Genomic DNA, 22,776 nt, shown 5'->3' with positions numbered 1-22,776 from the left:
TCCACCCAATATGATGATGTCTAACTTTCAGGGTTCATAGCAGTAGCCTCCTGTTAGTTGTCAGAACACCTCCCTTGGAAAGAGTCCTGAGTCTTTTTTACCACCTTTTTTAAACTTTTCTTTTTTTTTTTAACCTGCTAGTTTTCTGTTCAAAAAGGAGTAGAAAAGGTGCTGTAAATTAGAGAATCACTGTTGAGACTTATTGAATATTTCAAGTATTTAAAAAACATCACTAAGAGAAACTTCTTTGACAAGTTCTGTTATTTGGGGATGTGTTTTTATAAAAAGAGTCAATCTGAAATCAAAATACATGTATGGGATGAAGTTTGATTGTTTAAAATTAATGGGTAACCTATGCCTCTGATTTAAAAGCTCATGTTTATAAATTTGATTTAATGATGATATAAAATTCCATACATGTCTGCACTTGGAAACTAAATAAGCACAAATAAATTTTGGCCTCTCCAAAATTTTATAAAATATAAAAAAAAATTTATATTTTTAGAAACTGAAAGATGTTTTGTGATGTTCTAGTCATCATAAGGTGGAAACAAATGATTCATTTTATCATAAAAAAGAATATACGTTAGTCAGTTTAGATGAACATAAGCATAGGCAAGAGTAGCTTCTCTTTTAAAGGTCTATAAATGCTAAATTATAAGTAGCACATATGAATTCATCAATTTTTTGAAGTTTGGATAGGTGTAATGAAGTTAAAACTTTGAAATAGTTGATTGCTTAGCACTTATATAAAACAAATATTTATAAAATATTTTTATGTTTAAAATCGTGATGTTAGCCCGTGTTTTACAGTTTTTAAATCAAGGAGCAAAGAGGTGAAGATTCATATGACAATGAAATCAGTAACAGAAATGAAATTTAAACTTTGAATCCCTAAGATTCCCAATACGATTCTTAACTCATTGTCAGGTTATGTTTTAAAACGTCACTTATATTTTAATATCCAATAAAAATACTCATTGTCAGGTTATTTTTTAAAATGTCACCTCTATTTTAATATCCAATAAAAATAAGTTACATGTCATTTTTTCCTCTTTAATCCAAACAAATTATTCATATCTAATTTGGATAATTATAGCATTAGAGTTTCATAAGTATTCTAAGTAATAGTTATAATTTAAAGACATATTTTTGAAATAAGTATGGATTTTATATTAGTCTCTACCAGCATTATTGGCTAACATTATTGGTGTCATTGGGAGAGGTCAAATTAATTTTTTTGTTTACTATTGGAAAAAGCAGTTGAAACTTTCTTTCCTGTCTTGAACAACTTTGATTTTGTGTTTCTAGAGGTAACCATGTTTGTGACTAGCATGATTAGACTAACATTGGATTGGTTGACTTAGTCCCATTCAAGTTAATGTTTCAGATTAGGGCATCAATTAATTACATGTATTGCTTACTTTAGGGTCAAACCCCAGTTAGAAAATGTGACCTCTGACCTCTTGTGACATGTTTGGCATTGAAATTTGAGTTCTCCTGGAGTTCTTCCTGTCACTACAGACAGACATAAGCCCAAACTGTAAGTCTTCTTCATGTGTAGGTTGCCTTTGAAGTTGCAACTAGGTACACATTATTTATTTATTTGTTTATTTATTTATTACGGTTCAGTTTTATGAAACCCATGATTTCTAGGAACTATTTGTTAAGTTATAATTTTGTCTTTGTCAATTTCTATTCCCTCATAAGATTTATTGTAGAATAGGAAAATGGCCATTGCCTAAGTTACTTCTTTGAAAATAAAGTTAGTTTTAAAAAATTAGCAGTTAATGTTATGCTGTATATGTACTTCCAAGAATTCTTCATTCTCATAACTACATTCTCATTTCAATCTACATTGATTTATTCTTTCTTATATATCTTCTTATGGTAGCAGATTGGCAGGTACAGTTTACCACTGTTACCATTGTTATTTTACATAATAACAGCCTTACAGAAGAAGTAACTGATTCTGAAGAACCAGAATCCACAGTTCTACAGTGAGTTTTTTCTAGTGGCACTCGCCTTGTCTTGGATTGTTGTCTAGCTGTTTTCATGTTTCACATTTCTCTGCAGTTCTGTGATGGAAACATACAGACAAGGCACAGAAAAGTGTCAATAATCATTAAAGAATAAAACAATAGTACCAAATAATAGGAGAGGTATCACAGACAGAAGACAGCTCAGCCCCATGTGAGTGGAATGTTTAATTAATAACATGATAGACCTTATTTGAGGGGGCAGTCACTGAGGGAGAGTCAGGGAGGCCTTATGGAGGGTATGGAATTGGTCAGGCCTTGGAAGTTGGATGGGATTTGGTGAGGCAGAGAGGGGAGTCAAAACAGAGGGACTGTAGAGTTTTGGGGGAAAGGGAATGAAAAGGCAGAGAGGCCCAGACTAGGAGGGCCTCTAATGCCAGCATTGAGATTTTAATCCTGTGGCTAGAGGGGAATGTAAATGTGTTTGGAGTATCCTAGACTGGATAGATTGAATGGTCCTCTTAAATGTCTGCTCTTCCCTACCTGGCCTGGGTTTTAGCCTTGAGTAATTTCCTGCCTTTGCAGTGGCAACAGGTTCCTAATTGGGGCCTCTGGTCTCCTGGTCTTGCTAGTCTGTTTCCTCTTCCCATCATTGGTGTCAGAGATGTTTTTCAAAAACACTATCTTATCAAATGTTCCACAACTGAAAGCCTTCTTCTGTTGCCGATGCTTTCCCAATCCCTTGTTCAGGGTGTCAATATCTCGGCCTTCCTCATTTGCATCACCTCTTTGCTGTTTCCTGCTCAGAATGGCCTGTACTTCAGACACTGGGCTCTCGAGGGCCTCAGCTCTGCTGTGTTCCACACTTGGCTGGGATGCCGGTCCTCCTGGACTTGTCCACTAGACAGACTCCTTTTTCAAGACATATCTCCTAGGAAGTCATTTCTGACACCTTTAAGTTGACCTAAGCCTCACATTTTATCAGTTTTCTAGATTTTAGTTCTGATTATGTTCTTGATTTCCCCATTGTGCGTAAAGTGCAAATACTTGAACAAGGTGTTTGTGCTGAGCCTTTCACAGTCGGACCCTAACTTTCCTTCCTTCCATGACCTGCCTCCCCCAACTCAGAGTCCATCTGATGAGACTGTTCTCAGTTGCCTCAGAACCCTATTATTTTGATTCTTCATTTTGTATTTTTCCTTCATTAATGGACAGAGCATCCCTTTTCTTTTAAGATCCAACTCGAACATGATTTCCTTTGAGATATTGATTTATTCCTCACTATAACCAATCCCTTTACTCTTACTCTTTGCTCACATAGTAACATGTATAAAGCTGAATTTTTATTATTTGTTATAGCCTTTTATGATCTTTAAAAAATATTTCTGTTTCCTTTGCTGTTTGTGAGCATCTTGAGGGTAGGGCATGCATCTTTCCTACCTTTGGATCTTAGTATGAAGCATAGTAGCTGGGACAAGATGCTGAGAAAAGGTTTCTTAATTATAATAAATACTTGGTTGCATTAACTGAAGAAGTAGTTTCAAAGAAGATTATAATAATTGAGAACATCGAGTCATTATTTTGTGACAAGCACAATGCCCTATATGATTTCTCATTTAATTTTCACATTGGAACTCCGTGAGGTCTACTGTCATTACCCTCATTTTGTTGATGAAGATGATGAAGCTTAGGCAGGTGAAATAAAATGCCTACAGCCACACAGGTTTCTGGCGGTAGAACTGAAATTTGAATATAGATCTAATGTCATAGTCCAAGCTCCTAACCATTAAATGTTTCCTTTTGATATTTAATGAATTTATATTTGTATCCTTGCAAACTTTGAAGTTTTAAAAACATTGTCGTCTACTTGGTGTTTCCATATTATCTCATTTCAGCCTAACAGCAACTCTGACGTTCATTTTAGCCCCACTTTATGGGTAAAGAATATGAGGCTGTATGAGTAAATTATTTGTCACAGGTTAAATGTTAGAATTAGGGAGAACCTAGTTCTTCAGAGTATAATCTAATTTTAAAAATAAATTCATTGATGATGCTGTTTAGGTTTGAAGTTTATTACTTTTTTGTTCAATGCAATCTTAAAATATTTGTTGTATACCTATCCATCTATAAAGCACCTAGTGGCAGATCATTATTATTACTTCTAATTTTTTTTATTGTGGTAAAGTATACAGAACATAAAAGATACCATCTTAACCATTTTTAAGTATGCAGTTCAGTGGTATGAAATACACTCACATTGTTGTGCTGCTGTCACCACCACCCATCTCCATAGCTCTTTTCATCTTGCAAAACTGAAACTCATTACCTATTAAACAGTAACTCCTCCTTCCCCTCAGACCCTGGCAGCCACTATTCTACTTTCTGTTCCTATGACTATGACTACTCGAAGTACCTTATATAAGTGGAATCACACAGTATTAGTCTTCTTGTGACTGGCTTATTTCATTTAATTTAATGTCCTCATGTTCATCCATGTTGTAGCATATTGCAGAATTTTCTTCTTTTTTAAGGATGAATAATATTCCATTGTATATATAGACCACCTTATGTTTGTCCATTCACCCATCATTGAACACTTGGGTTACTTCCACGTTTTAGCTACTGTGAACAGTGCTGCTATGAACATGGTGTACGTATACCTCTTTGAGACTCTGCTTTCAATTCTTTTGGGTATGTACCCAGAAGTAGAATTGCTGGATCATATGATGATTCTATTTTTAATTTTGTGAGGAGCCACCATACTGTTTTCCACAGCAGCTGTACCATTTTACATTCCCACCAACAGTGCACAAGAGTTCCAAATTTTCTGTGACCTAGTCAACACTTATAATTTTCTGTTTTGATAGTATCCATCCTGATGGGTGTGAATGGTATCTCGTGTTTTTGTTTTGTTTTTTTTTAATTGGAGTATAGTTGCTTTACAATGTTGTGTTAGTTTCTACTGTGCAGCAAAATGAATCATCTATACACATACATACACATACATATATCCCTCTTTTTTGGATTTCCTTCCCATTTACCACAGTGCATTAAGTAGTCTTGTGTTTTGATTTACATTGCCCTAATGATGAGTGATGTTGAGCATTTTTTCATGTGTTCATTGGTCCTTTAAACATCTTTTTTGGAGAAATGTCTGTTCAGGTCCTTTGCCCGTTTTTGAATCAGGTTTATATGTTGTTGAGTTTTAGGAGTTCTCTGTATGTTCTGGATAATAATTTCTTATCAGATATATGATTTTTGAATATTTTCTCCTTTTTGTGGGTTGCCTTTTAACTCTGTGGGTAGTGTCTCTTGATGTACAAAATTTTAAAATTTTCATGAAGTCCAATTTGACTATATTTTCTTTTGTTACCTGTGCCTTCGATGTCATATCCAAGAGATCATCACCAAATCCAGTGTTGTGAAGCTTTTGTCCTAAGTTTTCTTCCAAGAGTTTTATTGTTTTTGATCTTACATTTAGGTCTTTCATCCATTTTGAGTTTATTTCTGTATATTCTGTTAGGTGAAAGCCTGACATCATTCTTTTGCATTTTGATGTCCAGTTTTTACAGCACCATTTGTTGAAAAGAGTGTTCCCCACTGAGTAGTCTTGGCACCCTTGTCAAAAATCCTTTGGCGGTATATGCAAGGATTTTATTTCTGGGCTATCTTATTCCATTGTCTGTATGTCTGTTTTTATGCCAGTACCACACTGTTTGGATTACTGTAGCTTTGAAGTAGATTTTGAAATCAGGAAGTATGAGTCCTTCAATTTTTTTCTTCTTCTTTCAAGATTGTTTTGGCTATTTGGGGTCCATTGAGATTCCGTATGAATTTTCTGATTGGTTTTTGTGTATCTGAAAAAAAGTCATTGGGATTTTGATAGGGATTGCATTGAATCTATAGATTGCTTTCAGTAATATTGACATTTTAATAATATTAGTTCTTCCAATCCACAAACATGGGATGTGTTTCCATTTACAGTTGACCCTTGAACAACAAAGGTTTGAACTGTGCGGGTCCACTTATACACAGACATTTAAAAAGTAAATATGTACTACAGTACTACATGATCTGCAGTTGGTTGAACCCATGGATGTGGAACCATAGATATGGAGGGCTGACTGTAAGGATATACATGGATTTTTGACTGTATGTATGTAGGTGCACCCAACCCCCATGATGTTCAAGGGTCAGCTGTATTTATGTCTTTAATTTCTTTCAGCAGTGTTTTTTAGTTTTCACTGTATAAGTCTTTCACCTCATTGGTTAATTTAATTACTAAGTATTTTATTCTTTTTGACGCTGTTGTAAATGGAATTATTGTAATAATTTCCTTTTCAGATAATGTCAAATACTGTGCTCATTTTACTTTTTCTTTTTCAATTTAGATTCCTTTTATATCTTTTTCTTGCCAAATTTCTCTGGCTAGAACTTCTAGTACTACATTGACTAGAAGTGGTGAAAGCGGGCATCCTTGTCTTGTTCCTGATCTTAGAGGAAAAGCTTTCAGTCTTTCACCATTGAGTATGATGGTTACTGGGGTTTTTTCATATATGGCTTTTATTATGGTGTAGTAGTTTCCTTCTGTACCCCATTTGTTGAGTGTTTTTTTATCATGAAGAGGTGTTGAGTGTTGTCAAATGCCTTATCTGCATCTATTGAGGTCATCATAGGATTTTTTATCTTTCATTCTGTTAACATGCTGTGTTAACGTTTGTTGATTTACATAGTTTGATCCATCCTTGTGTCTATAAAGCACCTAGTGGCAGAGCATTACTGTTAAATTTTTTTTAAACTTCTAAAAGTAACATAACCATATTGTAGGATACTTGCAGAAAAATAAAAAGCAGAAAAATAATCCCCTGTAATTTCTCTACTCCAATCCCAGTAAGGGACCCATTTTGATGTATTTCTTGTCATTTTTCACATGCTTATTATTTTCTCAACATTATTTAGCCTTTTTCCTTGTTACATGGTTACCATAAATTATTATTAGTAATGGTTGCACAATATTCCATCTGGTGAGACTGTTCTGTGCTGTTTTGGGAGGGAGGAGGGATGAGTAGTAAGATAAACATTTATTGTAAGGTTACATTACATTATCTTACCTTCAAATCAACTGCATGGGTTGACACTATTAATTTTACTTAAGGATATGCCCACTGGGATGCAGAGAGGTTAAATCACTTGTTCAGGGTCATGTAGCTAGTAAGTTGTAAAGCTGGTATTTGAACTGAGACCTGGTGACTTAAGAGGCCATGCTTTTTCCCCTTTACTTTTGTATTGCCTCCATATGTCATTTATTAAATTCTTATAACAACTCGTGTTTTAATATTCAGTAATATAAGTAATGAAGGTGAAAGCTTAGAGGATAAACAGTGGTTGGTACAGGAACCATTGCTGTAGAGTGGGTTAGTGCTGGGCACTGGACTGATCGCTTTACATTCATTACCTTGTTCAGCTTTTATTACGACCCTGTGGGTACATATTATCATCATGCTGCCATTGGTTGGATAACTTGGGTGTTTTCAGTTTTTTCACTGGTCTCCTCATGCTTTGAATTATTTCCTTATGATGGATGCTCAGGTTGTCTCCATTTTCCCTCCACCTTGCAAATAACCATGCATTGCTCCAACTCTTCACAGCTACAAGCAACAGTTTAATTTTGACCTGCATGAGTAATTTGTTGATGTGTGTATCCGGGAACATTTTGACTATAGGAAATGCATCCACTTAATTTGACCAAGCTCTCAAGAGAGGATGCCCATCTACATGTTCATTAGTGCACAAGGACACAGTTTCTGCAAGCGTCTGTATATACTTGACGTCCAGCATAAATTTTGTCACTCAGATATTTTAATTTACATTTCTGTCTTTATTAATGAGAGCACCAGTTCTTGGTGTTCTTATAAGGTTTTGGCCTTTCTTTTCTGTGGATGTCTGTTTTTATACTTTGCCCATTTTCCCATTGGGGTTGTCTTTTTCTGTTGATTTGTAGAAGCTCTTTCTGTTAATTCTCCTATACACTTTATGCTTTGTAAATATTTTTTCTTATTCTGTTACTCTGTTTACTAACCTTTCTCAAAGTGTTCTTTGTTGAACAGAAATTTTAGATTTTGATATGATCAAATTCAATATTTTTTGCCTAATGTTTTGTGCTTTTGAAATTTTATTTAAGGAATCCTTCTTCTTAATTAGACCACAAGAATTAGGTCTTTATCTGTAGTTCTCTTTTTATGTGGTGGTAGAAAATGATCCAATTTTATTTTTCTCTCTATAGTGAGTCTGCCTGCTTCTTTAGAATTCGAACTTTAGAGTCAGTAACTCTTGGAGATGTTTTAGGGGCCCTTAGCACACCATATAGTTTACTCTTAAATATTTAGTCGTGCCATTTTTTGTTTGCCCTCGGCCCCTGCAACCTCCTCCCACCAATAAGTAAGCTTTATAGGTAAGGATCTTTTTCTGTTTTGTGTATTGGTATATGCCAAGCACCAAAAGATAGTGACTGGCACATGACATTCACTCAGCAGCCTTCACCTTACTTGTGAATGTTGAGTGCATGTCCGCTCTTTTCCTGTAGCCAGTTGTCCTTGCTACAGAAAGCTTGAAATCTCTACTAGAACTAGACTGTTTCTGTTATTAGCTCTCCTATTAACTAGCTGTGTTTTCTCAGGGAAGTCAGTTTCCTTTCTTCATCTGCAAATTAATGCCCCTGTGTAACCACCGTCTTAATCAAGATATAGAAAGTTGGGCTTCCCTGGTGGCGCAGTGGTTGAGAGTCTGCCTGCCGATGCAGGGGACACGGGTGCGTGCCCTGGTCTGGGAAGATCCCACATGCCGCGGAGTGGCTAGGCCCGTGAGCCATGGCTGCTGAGCCTGCACGTCCAGAGCCTGTGCTCCGCAACGGGAGAGGCCACAACAGTGAGAGGCCCGTGTACCCCCAAAAAAAAAAAAAAAAAAAAAAGATATAGAAAGTTGTCATCACCCCCAGAAGTTCCCTTGTAGTCCTTTATAGTCAGTTCACCTGTTCCTCAGCCCCAGGCAGTAGTGATTGGCTTTTCTGTCACAGTGACTGATTATCTTTGCTTGTTCTAGAATTTTATATAAATGGAATCATATAGTATCTTCTTTTTCGTGATTAGCTTCTCCTGGTCAGCATGTTTTGAGATTCATGTGTTACGTATATTGATAGTTTATTCCTTTTTTATTGCTAAGTAGTAGTCCATTATATGGATATATCACAGGTTTTTTTTGTTCGTTTGTTTTACTTTTTGGTCACACTGCATGGCATGTGGGACCTTAGTTCCCTGACCAGGGTTTGAACCCACGCCCCCTGCAGTGGAAGCGTGGAGTCTGGACTGCCAGGGAAGTACCTATGCTACAGTTTTTAAAATCCAGTCACCTGCTGAGGGGCATTCGGGATTATGATAAAAGCTACAATGTGTTTTTGTGTACTGGTGTAGATGATGTATGTTTGGATAAATACCTAAGAGTAGAATACCTGTAACTGGGGCCATAAAAAAGGATGGATGGTGGATGGTTTTTAATTTGTGTATATATATTATATTCATATGTGTATCAAATAAATATAAACAGCTAGAACTTCATTTGTTCCAAAAATATTTTGGGGACAATTAGAGAAAGAATCAAGTAGCATAAATAGAGTAAGGTAGTATGTATCAGAAGGGGATGGGAATGGTGAAGAAAAGAGAAATGAGCATTGATCTGAATAACCTAATCAACCATTACAGTAGTATAACTCTCTCTCCTATATGTATATACATGTATATATTTTAAAATCTTGTCCATTTATATCTTTAATATTATACCATGAACATTTTCTCACACTGTTGTGTTTTTTAAAACAATAACTTTATTAGGTGCATTTTGCTCTATTGGGTGAATATGTAACTTATTTTATATCCATAATTTATTTTACTGTTATGGACACTTGGATCCTTTTTTTCCCTATAAAATTTCAGGTGTGAGGAACATTTTTCTTATCTCATACAGATTGTTTCCATAGAAGTAGAATTACTGAGTCCAATGATAGGGCCATCTATAAGGTGTTGTGAGAAAGTGCTTTCCAGACGGTGTTTTTAGCAAAGCTGTGTTGAGAGTTGGCTGTCTTAATGCATCTTTACCAGCCCTGAGAATAATTTTAAGTATCTTGTTCACTTGACAGGTGAAATCGTTTTAGCAGAAACTAACACACCATTGTAAAGCAATTATACCCCAATAAAGATGTTTAAAAAAAAAAAAATACAGGCTCTTTGTCATATTTGTAATAAAATATTCCATTTTATTTACCAGCCCTGAGAATAATTTTAAGTATCTTGTTCACTTGACAGGTGAAATCGTTTTCTTACTGTTATAGTTTTGCATTTTAAGAATACAGGCTCTTTGTCATATTTGTAATAAAATATTCCGTTTGCTTTTCTTTTTTAAAATATTTATTTATTTATTTATTTATGGCTGAGTTGGGTCCTCATTGCTGCGCGCGGGCTTTTCTCTAGTTGTGGTGAGTAGGGGCCACTCCTCGTTGCGGTGCGCGGGCTTCTCATTGTGGTGGCCTCTCCTGCTGCGGAGCATGGGCTCTAGGTGCATGGGCTTCAGTAGTTGTAGTTCGTGGGCTCTAGAGTGCGGCTCAGCAGATGCGGCGCACGGGCTTAGTTGCTCCGTGGCATGTGGGATCTTCCTGGACCACGGCTCGAACCCGTGTCCCCTGCATTGGCAGACGGACTCCCAACCACTGCGCCACCAGGGAAGCCCCTGTTTGCTTTTCATTTGCAGAATGGAAGTCAGTGGTGGTTGCTCCAGAGGCTAGGAAAAAAAAAAAGGATTTGTGATGTTTATGTCATGGAGAAGTTTCACATTTCTTATCTAGTCAGATATTTTGGATCTTCTCCTCTGTTATGTCCATAGCTTTTATACTCAGAATGTCCGTGAACATCATGAGATTAGATCAATCTTCACTTAAAATTTTATCTCAAATGTGATGTTTTCAGTTGAGTCTTTTTTCAGCCCCTGAGCCAGTTCAGTGAGGCCAGTTGGGAGCCGTTGGGTACTGAAATTATGGGGCAGTACTGATTTTATCCAGATCATCCAGAGTACACTTAAAATAAATTTGCTATATTGCCATCAAAACGAAGGCCTCTAGCCTTCATGATAGTGTGAAGGTATAAGTAAGGCAGTGGTCCCCAAACTTTTTGGCACCAGGGACTGGTTTTGTGAAAGACAATTTTTCCACGGATCGGGGGTTGGGGGGAGGTGGTTCAGGCAGAAATGGGAGCGGTGGGGAGCGATGGGGAGCGGCAGATGAAGCTTCTTCACCCACTTGCCTGCCGCTCACCTCCTGCTGTGTGGCCCGGTCCCTAACAGGCCTCGGCCTGGGGGTTGGGGACCCCTGAGGTAAGGGGCAGGAGGACGATACAAGACGTTCCTTGTATTTTTTAATTAACAGAAAACATACCAGTGCATTTTTTGGTGGTTCCTTCTTCTGCAGAATATGATCATAGTTATATTGTTTTCATTAGTGTGCCTATCTCTCAATATACTCATTTCAAACTGCATGACACGTTTCTGAGATTGAATCGTTATTAGAAGGGTTAAAGATAGATAATTAATTTTAGGAAATTATGATTCATAAAACTTCTTACTTTTGTAAAAATGTTAAATTAGCAATGGCTGTTACCGTCAACTATATTTTTTTGTCTTGGAACATGCAGAATTATCTCAGGGGAGATGAAATAACCCTGGGTTCTGCAGCCTTTTGCTTGGACACACTTCAGTGCTCAACACCTGTTGGAAAGTAGCATCCTAGGAGAGACATTGGGAGGGAAGTTATTGCAAAGAAAATGGATAGGATGGGAGAAAATTAAAAAGCTGTTGAAGAAGTTCAGAGAAATTGACTATAATATTTAAATTGTAGACATTTACATACTATTTCATGATTTATACTAAGTGAAATTAAAATAGGAGACTAGATGGCCATTGTAAATGCATCTCAAACCCAAACTGCTATTTTTGTTTCTTTATTTGAAGATCAGTCCTTGTGATGTATATGTAGCATGTAAGAAAATGAGAGACCTGGAGTGACCTTAACCTGAATTATTAGCATAAGTATTTTCATAGGAACTAAACCTTCCTGAGTACTTGATGATCTAAGAAAAGGAAAAATGGGTTGGGACTCTTTGTTATATTTAAGGTATTGTTTGAGTCACTCAATCCTTCAGAATATATTTATAATTACCTTGGATAGTCTTAAGGCTTATCCAGTGTGCTTAGCCTATAATACTGAGTAAAATGACGTTACTCTTCATTTGTGTAACATCTGCAGCACTCTGGTTCTGTTCTACTTTTTGAGAAAAACAGGTGAGAAAAAGTAAGGAATTCCTCAAGTTTAGGCATTGCTCTGAACTAAGGAAGTCGAGCCCAACATGCTGTCACTAAGAGAAAGGAAAGTTCTCTTCTATTGTGCCTTCATCCATGCTCTACTGATGTTTGAGTGCACAGTGGCTAAGAATACCCATTTGTGTGGTGAAATTCAGTGGATTAAAATGTATCAAGGAATAATAAAGTATAATGCGTTTCTTGTTAAAACAAAACAGCAAACTGGGACTGGAAAGGAATTTTCTTAATAAAAGCTACCAGTATCCTTTAGCAAGCATCATATTTATATTTGTCACTTTATATTGATAAAATATATCTAATAGTAACCTTCAGCAATTGTGTTTAATGATGAACTGTTATATGAATCCTTTGCAAGATCTGAAACAAGAATATCCATATTAATACTACCTAAGGGTACATTGTACTGGAAGTCCTAATTAGCACAATAAGAAAAGACAAGTTTAGTAGACGTACTTAGACAAACCTAAAACTAATACGGGTTTAGCAGGGTTTCCCAACCTTGGTGTACCAGCAACCACCAACCAGAAAATATTAAATAAAACCCTCTTTTCAAAAGAAACAAAAAACATGCAGTACCTAGGAAAAACCCAAAAGATGTGCAAGAGTTTTATGGGGAAAAATTATAAGACCTTATTAAGGACATAGAAAAAGTTATAAATAAATTAACAATTATGCAAAGTTCATCAGTGAAAGTGAACATTACTTAATATTGTAATGGTATTTATCCTCCTCTAATCTAAATCACAGCAGTTTTTCCTGGATCTTGCCGATTGACTTTAAAATTACTGTGGATGAATAAAGGACAGAAGAGCTAAGATGAGTTTAGAAAGGAAGGAGGGGACCTGCCTAAGATTGGCAAGCTTGTGTGGGACCAGGGAGCTTTCGTACATTTGGATGGATGGTAGATGATGGCTACTTTTTTGTAAAAATAGTCTTTAGCCAATAGGTACATGAACAAAAATCAAAAGGGAGTACTGTTTAAAAAAAAAAAAAAAGTCTTCCTCCTACCCCTGCCTGCTGAACCAATGTTCTTGGAAGTAATGTCTTTTACAGTTCCTGGAATATACCTCTAGAACTCTTATACAGAAATAATTATATAATGTTTTTGAGAAACTGTACCATTTTATACCATGATTTTTTTTCACTGACTTTTTTGTAAATTGAGGTATAAGTGACAAATAACATTGTATTAGTTTTAGGTATACAAGATAATGATTCAATATTTGTATGTATTGCAAAATGATCACCATAAGTCTAGTTAACATCCATCACCACACAGTTACAAAAAACTTTTTTCTTGTGATGAGGAATTTTAAGATCTATTCTCTTAGCAACTTTCAGATATGCAGTACAGTAGTATTAATTATAGTCACCATGATGTACACTGTATCTCCATGAGTTATTTGTCTAATAACTGGAAGTTTGTACATTTTGACCGTGGTCACCTGTTTTGCCCACTCCCCTCCCCACTCCCCACCTCTGGCAACCACCAGTCTGTTCTCTGTATCAAATGAGCTTTTTTTTTTTTTGGTTTGTTTCACATATAAGTGAGATCCTATGGTATTTGTCTTTACATGTCTGACTTATTTCACTTAGCATGATGCCTTCAAGATCCATCCATGTTGTCACGAAAGGCAAGATTTATTTCCTTTTTTGTGGCTAATACTCCATTATATATCTGTATCTCACATTTTCTTTATTCATTCGTCTGTCCATGGACACTTAGGTTGTTTCCATGTCTTGTCTCTTGTAAATATCTTGGCTATTGTAAATAATGCTTCAGGGAACATGGGGGTGCAGATGTGTTTTCATTTTCTTCAGATAAATACCCAGAAATAGAATTGCTGGATCATATGGTAGTTCTATTTTAAATTTTTTGAGGAACCTCTGTTTCTTTTCCATAGTGGCTAAAACAATTTACATTCCCACTAACACTGTACAAAGGTTCCCTTTTCTCCACATCCTCACCAACACTTGTTATCTCTTGTCTTTTTGATGATGGCCATTCTAACAGGTGTGAAGTGATATCTCATTGTGATTTTTGATTTGCATTTCCCTGATGATTAGTGACGTTGAGCATCTTTTCATATACCTGTTGGCCATCTGTATGTCTTCTTTGGAGTGTCTATTCAGGTCCTCTGCCTGGCTTTTAGTTGGGTTGTTTTTTGCTATTGATGCATGTGGGATCCTTCCAGACCGGGGCACAAACCCGTGTCCCTCACATTGGCAGGCGGACTCCCAAGCACTGCGCCACCAGGGAAGCCCCATGTATGAATTCTTTATATATTTTGGATATTATCCTTTATACCATGATTTTTTAAACACAGTATATCTTAGAACTTATGTCATCTTAATGTCTGTAATACTGCTTCATTTCTTTTAATGATTATATAATAATCCTTGGCATGTTATATTATAAATTAGCCAGGCCCCTAAGATGTATGTTTAGATGTTTCTCATCTCTTCTTGCTGTCAAAAATGCTAAAATGAATTTCCTCCCTTGGGTATTATTTCACACGTGTCTGACTATGTCTATAGGATGAATATCTAGAAGCAGAATTGCTGAGAAATTCTTGTTTAATCCTCTACAGAACTTTAGAATCAACTTGCCTAGTTTTGTGGTGGTGTTCAGTTAAATTATCTTAGAGGCAATTTGGATTTTGTTGTCTTTCATCTAAATATCGAGCATGTCTTTCCATTTGCTCTTTTTTTATATCAGTAGCTTTTCAAAAATTTCTTCATATAGTTCTTGTCCTTTCTTCTATTGCTAAATATTTTATTTTTCTTATTGCTGTAGTAAATAATTGGGGTCTTGTCTTTTTTTAAATCTCCTAAATTTTTTGTTATGTATGTGTATATGAATGCTATTAATTTTAGTATATTAGTTTGTACCCAAACAAATAATTGATTAAATTCTTTGATTTAAAATAGCACACTAGCTGATTTTCTTGGGTTTTATAGGTATGTATTATGCAAATAATGATCATTTTAACTCCTTACCAACTTTTATACCCCATTTCTTTCTCTATTTCAGCTGTGTTGGTTATTACCTTTGGCGGAGTGTCAAAGACATTTTTTTTTGTTTGTTTTGTTTTTGTTTTCTTTTTGCGATACGCGGGCCTGTCACTGTTGTGGTGTCTCCCGTTGCGGAGCACAGGCCCCAGACGCGCAGGCTCAGCGGCCATGGCTCACGGGCCCTGCCGCTCCGCGGCATGTGGGATCTTCCTGGACTGGGGCACGAACCCGTGTCCCTGCATCGGCAGGCGGACTCTCAACCACTGTGCCACCAGGGAAGCCCCAAAGACATTTTTGAATATTCCTGATCAGGTTAAGGAAGTGCTTATTCATTCCCATTTTGTTAGGGGCTAGATGTTGAATTTTACAAATTTTCAACATATTTAGAAATTTTGTGATTTTTCACTTTCGATCTATTAATGGGATGAATTATATTTCTAGATTTCTTAATAATAAATCTTCCTAGAAATCCTGGAATTAAATACCCAGTTATGGTACATTCTTTTGATATTTGAATGTATTAATATATTAACATTAATTTATGTTAATATTTAATATTAGACTGTATATTCAAATATTTAGGATTTTTTAATACCAGTATTCCTATGGGACACTAGTTTTCTTTTTCTATGCAATTTTTATGGGGTTTTGTTACCATTATTATGTTAGATTCCTTGCTTTCCTTCTTTATTATGTTCTGGAAGAGTCTAAATTGCATTGGAGTTACCTGGTCACTAAAAGTCTGGTAGAACTACCTTGTGAATATGTCCCTACCTGGTGTTTTTCTGGACAGGTTATTTGCCAACTTCCTCTGTTTATTTCTTTGGAAACATTGGCCTTTTTAAGTATTCTTTTTTTTTCTGTGGTCAACTTTTGATCATTTATATTTTCCTAGAATATCGTAGTGATTATATCTTCGTACAGAAATGAACAAAGTAGTTGCTTGTGACTGTTTTAATTTCCCTTTTATAATGGCTTTGTCTCTGTAGACATTTCTTAGTTTGTATGTTTTTGTGCTTTGTGTCTTCATTCTTGATTAGATTAGCTAGTGATGTCTTCATTTTATTTTTCACTGAGAAGGAGTTCTTGGATTAATATTGTTCTACAATTTTTGTTTTTTTTTTTCACTAGTACTGCTTTAGCTTTTTAATGATTGTTTTTAGATTTTTTGCAGTTTTCAGATAACCTTTTGAATCAGTAGTTTATGAGAATTTTCTAGTTTCATTATTAATGTCTGGTTTAAGTTCACTGCAACTAGGAAATGTCTGTATCACTTTTGGAATCTATTAAGGTCATTTTGTTTTGGCTGTGTTGGGTCTTTACTGCTGCGTGCAGACTTTCTCTAGTTGCAGCGAGCAGGGGCTACTCTTCGTTGCAGTGCGCGGGCTTCTCATTGTGGTGGCTTCTCGTTGTGGAGCACGGGCTCTAGGTGCGTGGGCTCAGTAGTTGTGGCTCACGGGCTCAGTAGTTGTGGCACATAGGTTTAGTTTCTCCACGGCATGTGGGATCTTCCCGGACCAGGGATCGAACCGGTGTCCGCTGCATTGGCAGGCGGATTCTTAACCACTGTGCCACCAGGGAGGTCCCAAGGTCATTTTTATGGCTGACTTCATGCTCAATTTTAATGAATCTTTCTTGGACCTATTGACAAGTTTGTTTTGGATTTCAGAATAAAATCAATTAGATCTGTCTTACAAATTAGGTCTTCTGTATCCATACTTAATTTTGTTCAGTAGATGTTTTTGTGGACTGAGAAAAGTGAATTAAAGTCTCATAATTCTGTATTCCTGTCCATATTTCCTTTATTTCTTATAGTTTTTGTTTTATAACTACCTATGCCCTATTTGTCTTTTTTAAAAGTGATTTTTGCCCTGAATTCTAAATCCTATCCATTGCAGTATTGATCCCTGTTTCATTTGGATTGCATTTTTATGATATGCCTTTGCCCATTCTTTTTCAGTCTAAGTCACTTTAAGTGTCTCTTGTAGATAGTATATTTTTTGTTTTGTGATCCAATATGTCTTTTTCTTTTAATTGTTGAGTTTAGCCAATTTGTATATATTAGAAAGACAAACTTGTTTGGTTTTGGTCCTCTCATGTTTAATAGCCTTTCTTTTGTTGGTTTTTATCTTGCTACATAATGTGTTTTTTATGAGTTTCTTCAGATAACTTAGAAATTTTGTTTTTTTGTTCGAAGAGTACCTTTATAAACTTAAATGCAGTGGTGTGCTTAATTCCTAAGAGAATTTCTGTTGGCTCCCTATTGTGAACAGTGAGGAAATTAGTACATTTTCACTTTTGCCCATTTCCCTTCCCCATATTCCAAACTTCAGTTGATTATTTCCATTGGTGTTGACCTTTATATATCAAAATATATTTATGGGGCCTCCCTGGTGGCGCAGTGGTTGAGAGTCCGCCTGCCGATGCAGGGGACACGGGTTCGTGCCCCGGTCCGGGAGGATCCCACGTGCCGCGGAGCGGCTGGGCCCGTGAGCCATGGCCACTGAGCCTGCGCGTCCGGAGCCTGTGCTCCGCAACGGGAGAGGCCACAGCAGTGAGAGGCCCGAGTACCGCAAAAAAAAAAAATATATATATATATTTATACCTCTACTGCATGATTTGTCTCCCTTGATTGACAGTAAAGTTGACAAATCGGTCTGTGTGGACTGACTCCACCTTGTCTTCTCCTGCCCCTTCTCCTACTACAGTGGGGCTGAGACTCCCCACGTCGCTTCCTTCTTATCCTCCAGTTAACTTTAAATAGTGCTGTTTTCTCTGCCAATGCAGTTATCTCCTAAACGGAAAACAGTTCTCTTCCATGAACTGAAGACACAGAAGGCTCTGCAGTCCCTCTGCCACAGTTTACTCCTTGTCTTGCTTGAAATTCATCCCCTGAGCTTAGAAGTTTCTTCAAGGATGAGTTCTTGCTTTTTTTTTTTTTTTTTTTTTTTTTTTTTTTTTTTTTTAATTTTTGGGCCGCGCCGAGCAGCATATGGGATCTTATTTCCCCGACCAGGGATCGACCCCGCAACCCCTGCATTGAAAGTGTGGAGTCTTAACCACTGGACTGCCAGGGATGTCCCAAGTTCTTGCATTTTGTTTTTTTGGGTTTTTAAAAAATTAATTAAGTTTTGGCTGCATTGGGTTTTTGTTGCTGCGCATGAGCTTTCTCTAGTTGCGGTTGAGCGGGGGCTACTCTTCGTTGTGGTGCGCAGGCTTCTAATTGCGGTGGCTTCTCTTGTTACAGAGCACGGGCTCTAGGGCCTGTGGGCTTCAGTAGTTGTGGTACACGGGCTCAGTAGTTGTGGCTCGCGGGCTCTAGAGCGCAGGCTCAGTAGTTGTGGCGCACGGGCTTAGTTGCTCCGTGGTATGTGGGATCTTCCCGGACCAGGGCTCGAACCCATGTCTCCTGCGTTGGCAGGAGGATTCTTAACCACTGTGCCACCAGGGAAGCCCTTGCATTTTGAAAATGATTTGTTTTGACTGCTTTGATACTTAAATAACAGATTAACTGGATACAGAATCCTCGTGTCGTACTTAATTTTCTTGCAGACCCTTGGGCACTTCTGCTCTGTCTTCCAGCACAGAATGTTTCTCTGGAGAGACTGAGGCCAGCCTGGTTTGTCTCATAGTACGTTTTTGTGTCGGGATATCCTAGTTTACTGGTAGAGGGTGTTGGGGTTTGATTGGAGGGGAATGGAAAATGGCACAAATTCAACTGTAGCTGTAACATTTTATTTCCTTAAAAAACAAAATGATATGAAGCAAATAGGCCATGAGTTCAGTATGATTGCTGAGTACAAGAGATTCTGCAATATTATTCTCTGTGGTACAGGGTGTGTTTGAAATAAAATTTTTAATTAAAAAATATGCCATGTAACTATAAATCAGGGAGAGCTTGTATTCTTTAGTGATCGAGTTCAAAATATATTTAATCGAAAAATCACATATTTGCCTTATTGATCACAGCATTCATTCTTGTTTTCTTTATACGTTGACAACCACTCGTGTAATTCCTGTATTTTCTTTAGTGTCATTCCCTAAGTTTTGAGTAAAAGTACTTTATATTCTAACATCTTGAAGATTATAAAATTCTAGACTTAGGATCTGTAGAGTGGAGGTTAGTGGCAATTGCTACAGAGGCTAGAACTAAATGGGATGTTTGACTAAAATCTGTTAAATGATTTATATATGCTAGTTTGGGACTATTTTGAACAAATATTCCTCTAAATATACAAAGTAGACTTAAGGTTTAAAATATCGTGATAATTGAAAGAGTTAAGTATTGAGGACTGGCTTTTCTCTCTTTCTGCAGGGCTCTGATAAGTATGTCACAATAAAAGAGAAATCACCTCTATTTTCTTATTTTTATTCATTTTTATTTTTTAGTACTAAGGGATTTTAAATTTGTTTTTCCTCTGTATTCAGGTACATGTCTCGAGTCCACGGTATGCATCCAAAAGAGACCACTCGTCAGCTGAGCTTGGCTGTGAAAGATGGTCTTATTGTGGAAACGCTAACAGTGGGCTGCAAAGGTTCAAAAGCTGGTATCGAACAGGAAGGATATTGGTTGCCAGGCGATGAGATTGTAAGTTTTTTTTATTTTATAAATCTGGAACGTTATTTAAATATAACCCATAGAAATTTATTTTCAGAAGTTTAGTAATACTCACTTCCACAGTTTTTATTAACATTAAGGACTACATTGGTAGGATGGATACTTTCCTTCCTGATTCTTTAGGAGAAAACTTGGAGCCTGCTTTTTCTGTCTAGATTACCTTGAATCTGAAAAATAAAACAAAGGAGAGCCCTTTTAATGTACGCACAATTTAATGGTACTCCTAAGCGTTTTCTTCAGTAAATATTAGTAAAAAATGTTTTGATGAGGATAATGTTGATGCCATCTAGACAGATTTGAAAGGGATATATACTTTTTTACTTAGGGGAACATATAGAAGTATATTTTTTTAATGTAAAGATTGGTTTCATGTGTACTATTTCTGTCTTCCTACCTTATTTGCTTTTGATTTTTCTAATACCTTCATGAAAAGTCTATTTTTGGAAAGGAAAGCTTTCGAATATAATAAACGTTAATTTTTTAGTTCTGCAAGGAATAGATTTAGTAATTAGATATATTGAGAGTGTTTTATCATGAATTCTTTAAAACCTAAAATTATAAAAATGACACAAAATCTTAAAATTGGTTATTTGTGGAAACATTTCCCCAAAACATTGTCTTTCCCTTTCTGGCTCTAGGCAATTGAGCCAACACACAGACACCCACCTGTCAGGTCTGAGAGCAATAAACTAAGAACACTTTTCTGTGGGGAGCTGGTCCACAGAGGCAGCTATCAGTTATATACTTAGAGAAGCTGTTAGTTTTTTACACTGTTTTTGTTAATTTAATATGTGCCTTGAAAGTTTCTGGAAAGAAAATTCACGTTTTCCACAAACAGAAAACATGGAAGAAAAAAATGTTTAATTTCATTGGTATCATTTGATTTGTGCACTAGAAGTGTTCTTGAAAACTTAGGTGAAAATGTTTATACCAGTATAATTCTTCTGTAAGCTAATTCTTCTTTAGCTTACAGAAAAGTAGAGCTTTCTGCCAATAAAGAAACTTTGGGTGCCAGGCCATAATAATAATAATAATGTCAAGTGACATAAATCTGTCTACAGCAGACATTTAAAGGAGGGCCATGGTTAGCTGATACCTTATTATACACTCAAAATAATCTAGATAATATAAAATTTCTAGTCCCAAAACACTTAGCCATGTACAGATTTAGTACAGAAGGGTATATTGATACTGGGTTGGCCAAAAAGTTTATTTAGATGTTTGTATAACGTGTTACAGAAAAAAACCGAACGAACTTTTTGGCCAATCCAATAATTTCTGAGATTTATATAGTAACTAACCAATAGTAAATGCAACTTAATCCACAGGACTTTGGTTTGTGGATCATGTGTACATTTATTCATAAAAGTGATTTTATTTCTCCTTTTTAGATTTGTCCTTTTCCATGTGCTTTTTTCCCCCTTCAAGTTGAGGCTTTTTTGTTCAGTTTAATTCAACAAGCAGTTAATGAGTTGTATATTCATGACTACATTAGGTTCTGCATTCTACTTTTATTTTTACATGTTCTTACTGCATATATTTTTATAGCATCATCCTTTTTCTTTTTTCTAGATGAAATCTTACATGTAAATCAAACAGTGTATACAGATTTTATTAATTCTGGTTGGTTCTTATTCACAAGCATTTTTATACCAAGTATGCGTATATGATTTAAGTACAACTAAGTATATAAAAATTATACCTAGTTTATGAAATATGCAACTATTAAAAATAAATAGGCAATGTAGTGTAGTTGAAAGAGGTAAGGTCATATATGTTACAATTGATTAGGGTTTCAGTCCCATCTCAAGTATTTTTTTAGTTGTGTGACCTTGAGGAAATTTCTTAACCTCTGATCCTCATTCCTCAGCTGTAACAGGGACACATTAATATAGCTTTCATTTGATTGTTTTGAGGATTAAGTGAGATTATTTGTAGAAAGCATATAGCTGTGTACTCAAAGCAAGTTTTTGAGTAGTGAATAAGTATGTTTAAAACAAGAAGTGCCTATATATAGCGTAGCAAAAGCACACAAATTTCTTACTAAACAGCAAGCAAAAATTCCCATCACGTTTTTTTTTTACTTTCAACCTGTAACCTCAAACACAAGATTTGTTAAGAGATTTTTCCATAGGATGATGGATCTATATTTAAGGCGCAGATATAAAATGATGAAACTAATTATATGTGTATCTCATGGCTATGGCTGGTGGACCACCTGGCGACCCTGGGGCTGTCTGTGTGCTATAGTTTTCATGCCCTAAGAATACTCTAGAAGGACACGTGACTGACATGGGTCACACTTGGCACAGCACAGTCATCTTACAATGGCCAGCTCTGTGTGTTTGTAGGGACTGTGTGGTCTGTGCATGCAGGCTGCTGTGTATCGGGGCCGGTTTTGAACCGCACAGCTTAGGAAGTGCCATCTACTTCTCAGACATCAGGTACTTGCATGTTTATTCAGCAGATCTCTAGCATATGGCAGTAAAGCGTCCTGTTCTAACAAAATCAGTCTTAGGGGAAGGGTCAACTTTCTAATTTACACAAAGGTACCTTGTGGGCTAGTGACAGCCCTGCATGCTGGCATTTCAGTCTGGGACTCTCCTTTATAGTTTCTCCACTTTGTATATGATATGATTCCTCTAAAAGCTTGAGTTTTTAGATTGAAAGGTGTACATTATTATTTTTGTTGACTTCCTACTCATTATCAAGAGAAGAAAAAGTCAAGCAGGTATATATGGCCTTGGG

At 36.3% G+C, this 22,776-nt stretch overlaps 1 protein-coding gene across 8 annotated transcripts in view; it reads left to right on the top strand.

The window, feature by feature from the left end:
- Positions 1–22,776, top strand: part of ZMYND11 (zinc finger MYND-type containing 11) — a 136,721-nt gene that overhangs the window by 62,827 nt on the left and 51,118 nt on the right. For 7 of the 8 annotated variants that reach the window (XM_024742775.1, XM_024742770.1, XM_024742766.1 and 4 more), the window contains exon 3: positions 19,839–19,998. In XM_024742775.1, coding sequence (XP_024598543.1) covers positions 19,839–19,998 — 160 coding nt within the window. Of the gene's footprint in view, positions 1–1,429; positions 1,544–19,838; positions 19,999–22,776 lie in introns of all 8 variants that reach the window. The other variant, XM_024742771.1, reaches the window with a different exon arrangement.

This window comes from Neophocaena asiaeorientalis, unplaced genomic scaffold (genome assembly GCF_003031525.2).
Source record: "Neophocaena asiaeorientalis asiaeorientalis breed wild unplaced genomic scaffold, Neophocaena_asiaeorientalis_V1.1 scaffold155, whole genome shotgun sequence".
In the NCBI taxonomy this organism is placed as follows: Eukaryota; Metazoa; Chordata; class Mammalia; order Artiodactyla; family Phocoenidae; genus Neophocaena; species Neophocaena asiaeorientalis.
This window is presented reverse-complemented; position numbering and strand designations above follow the sequence as displayed.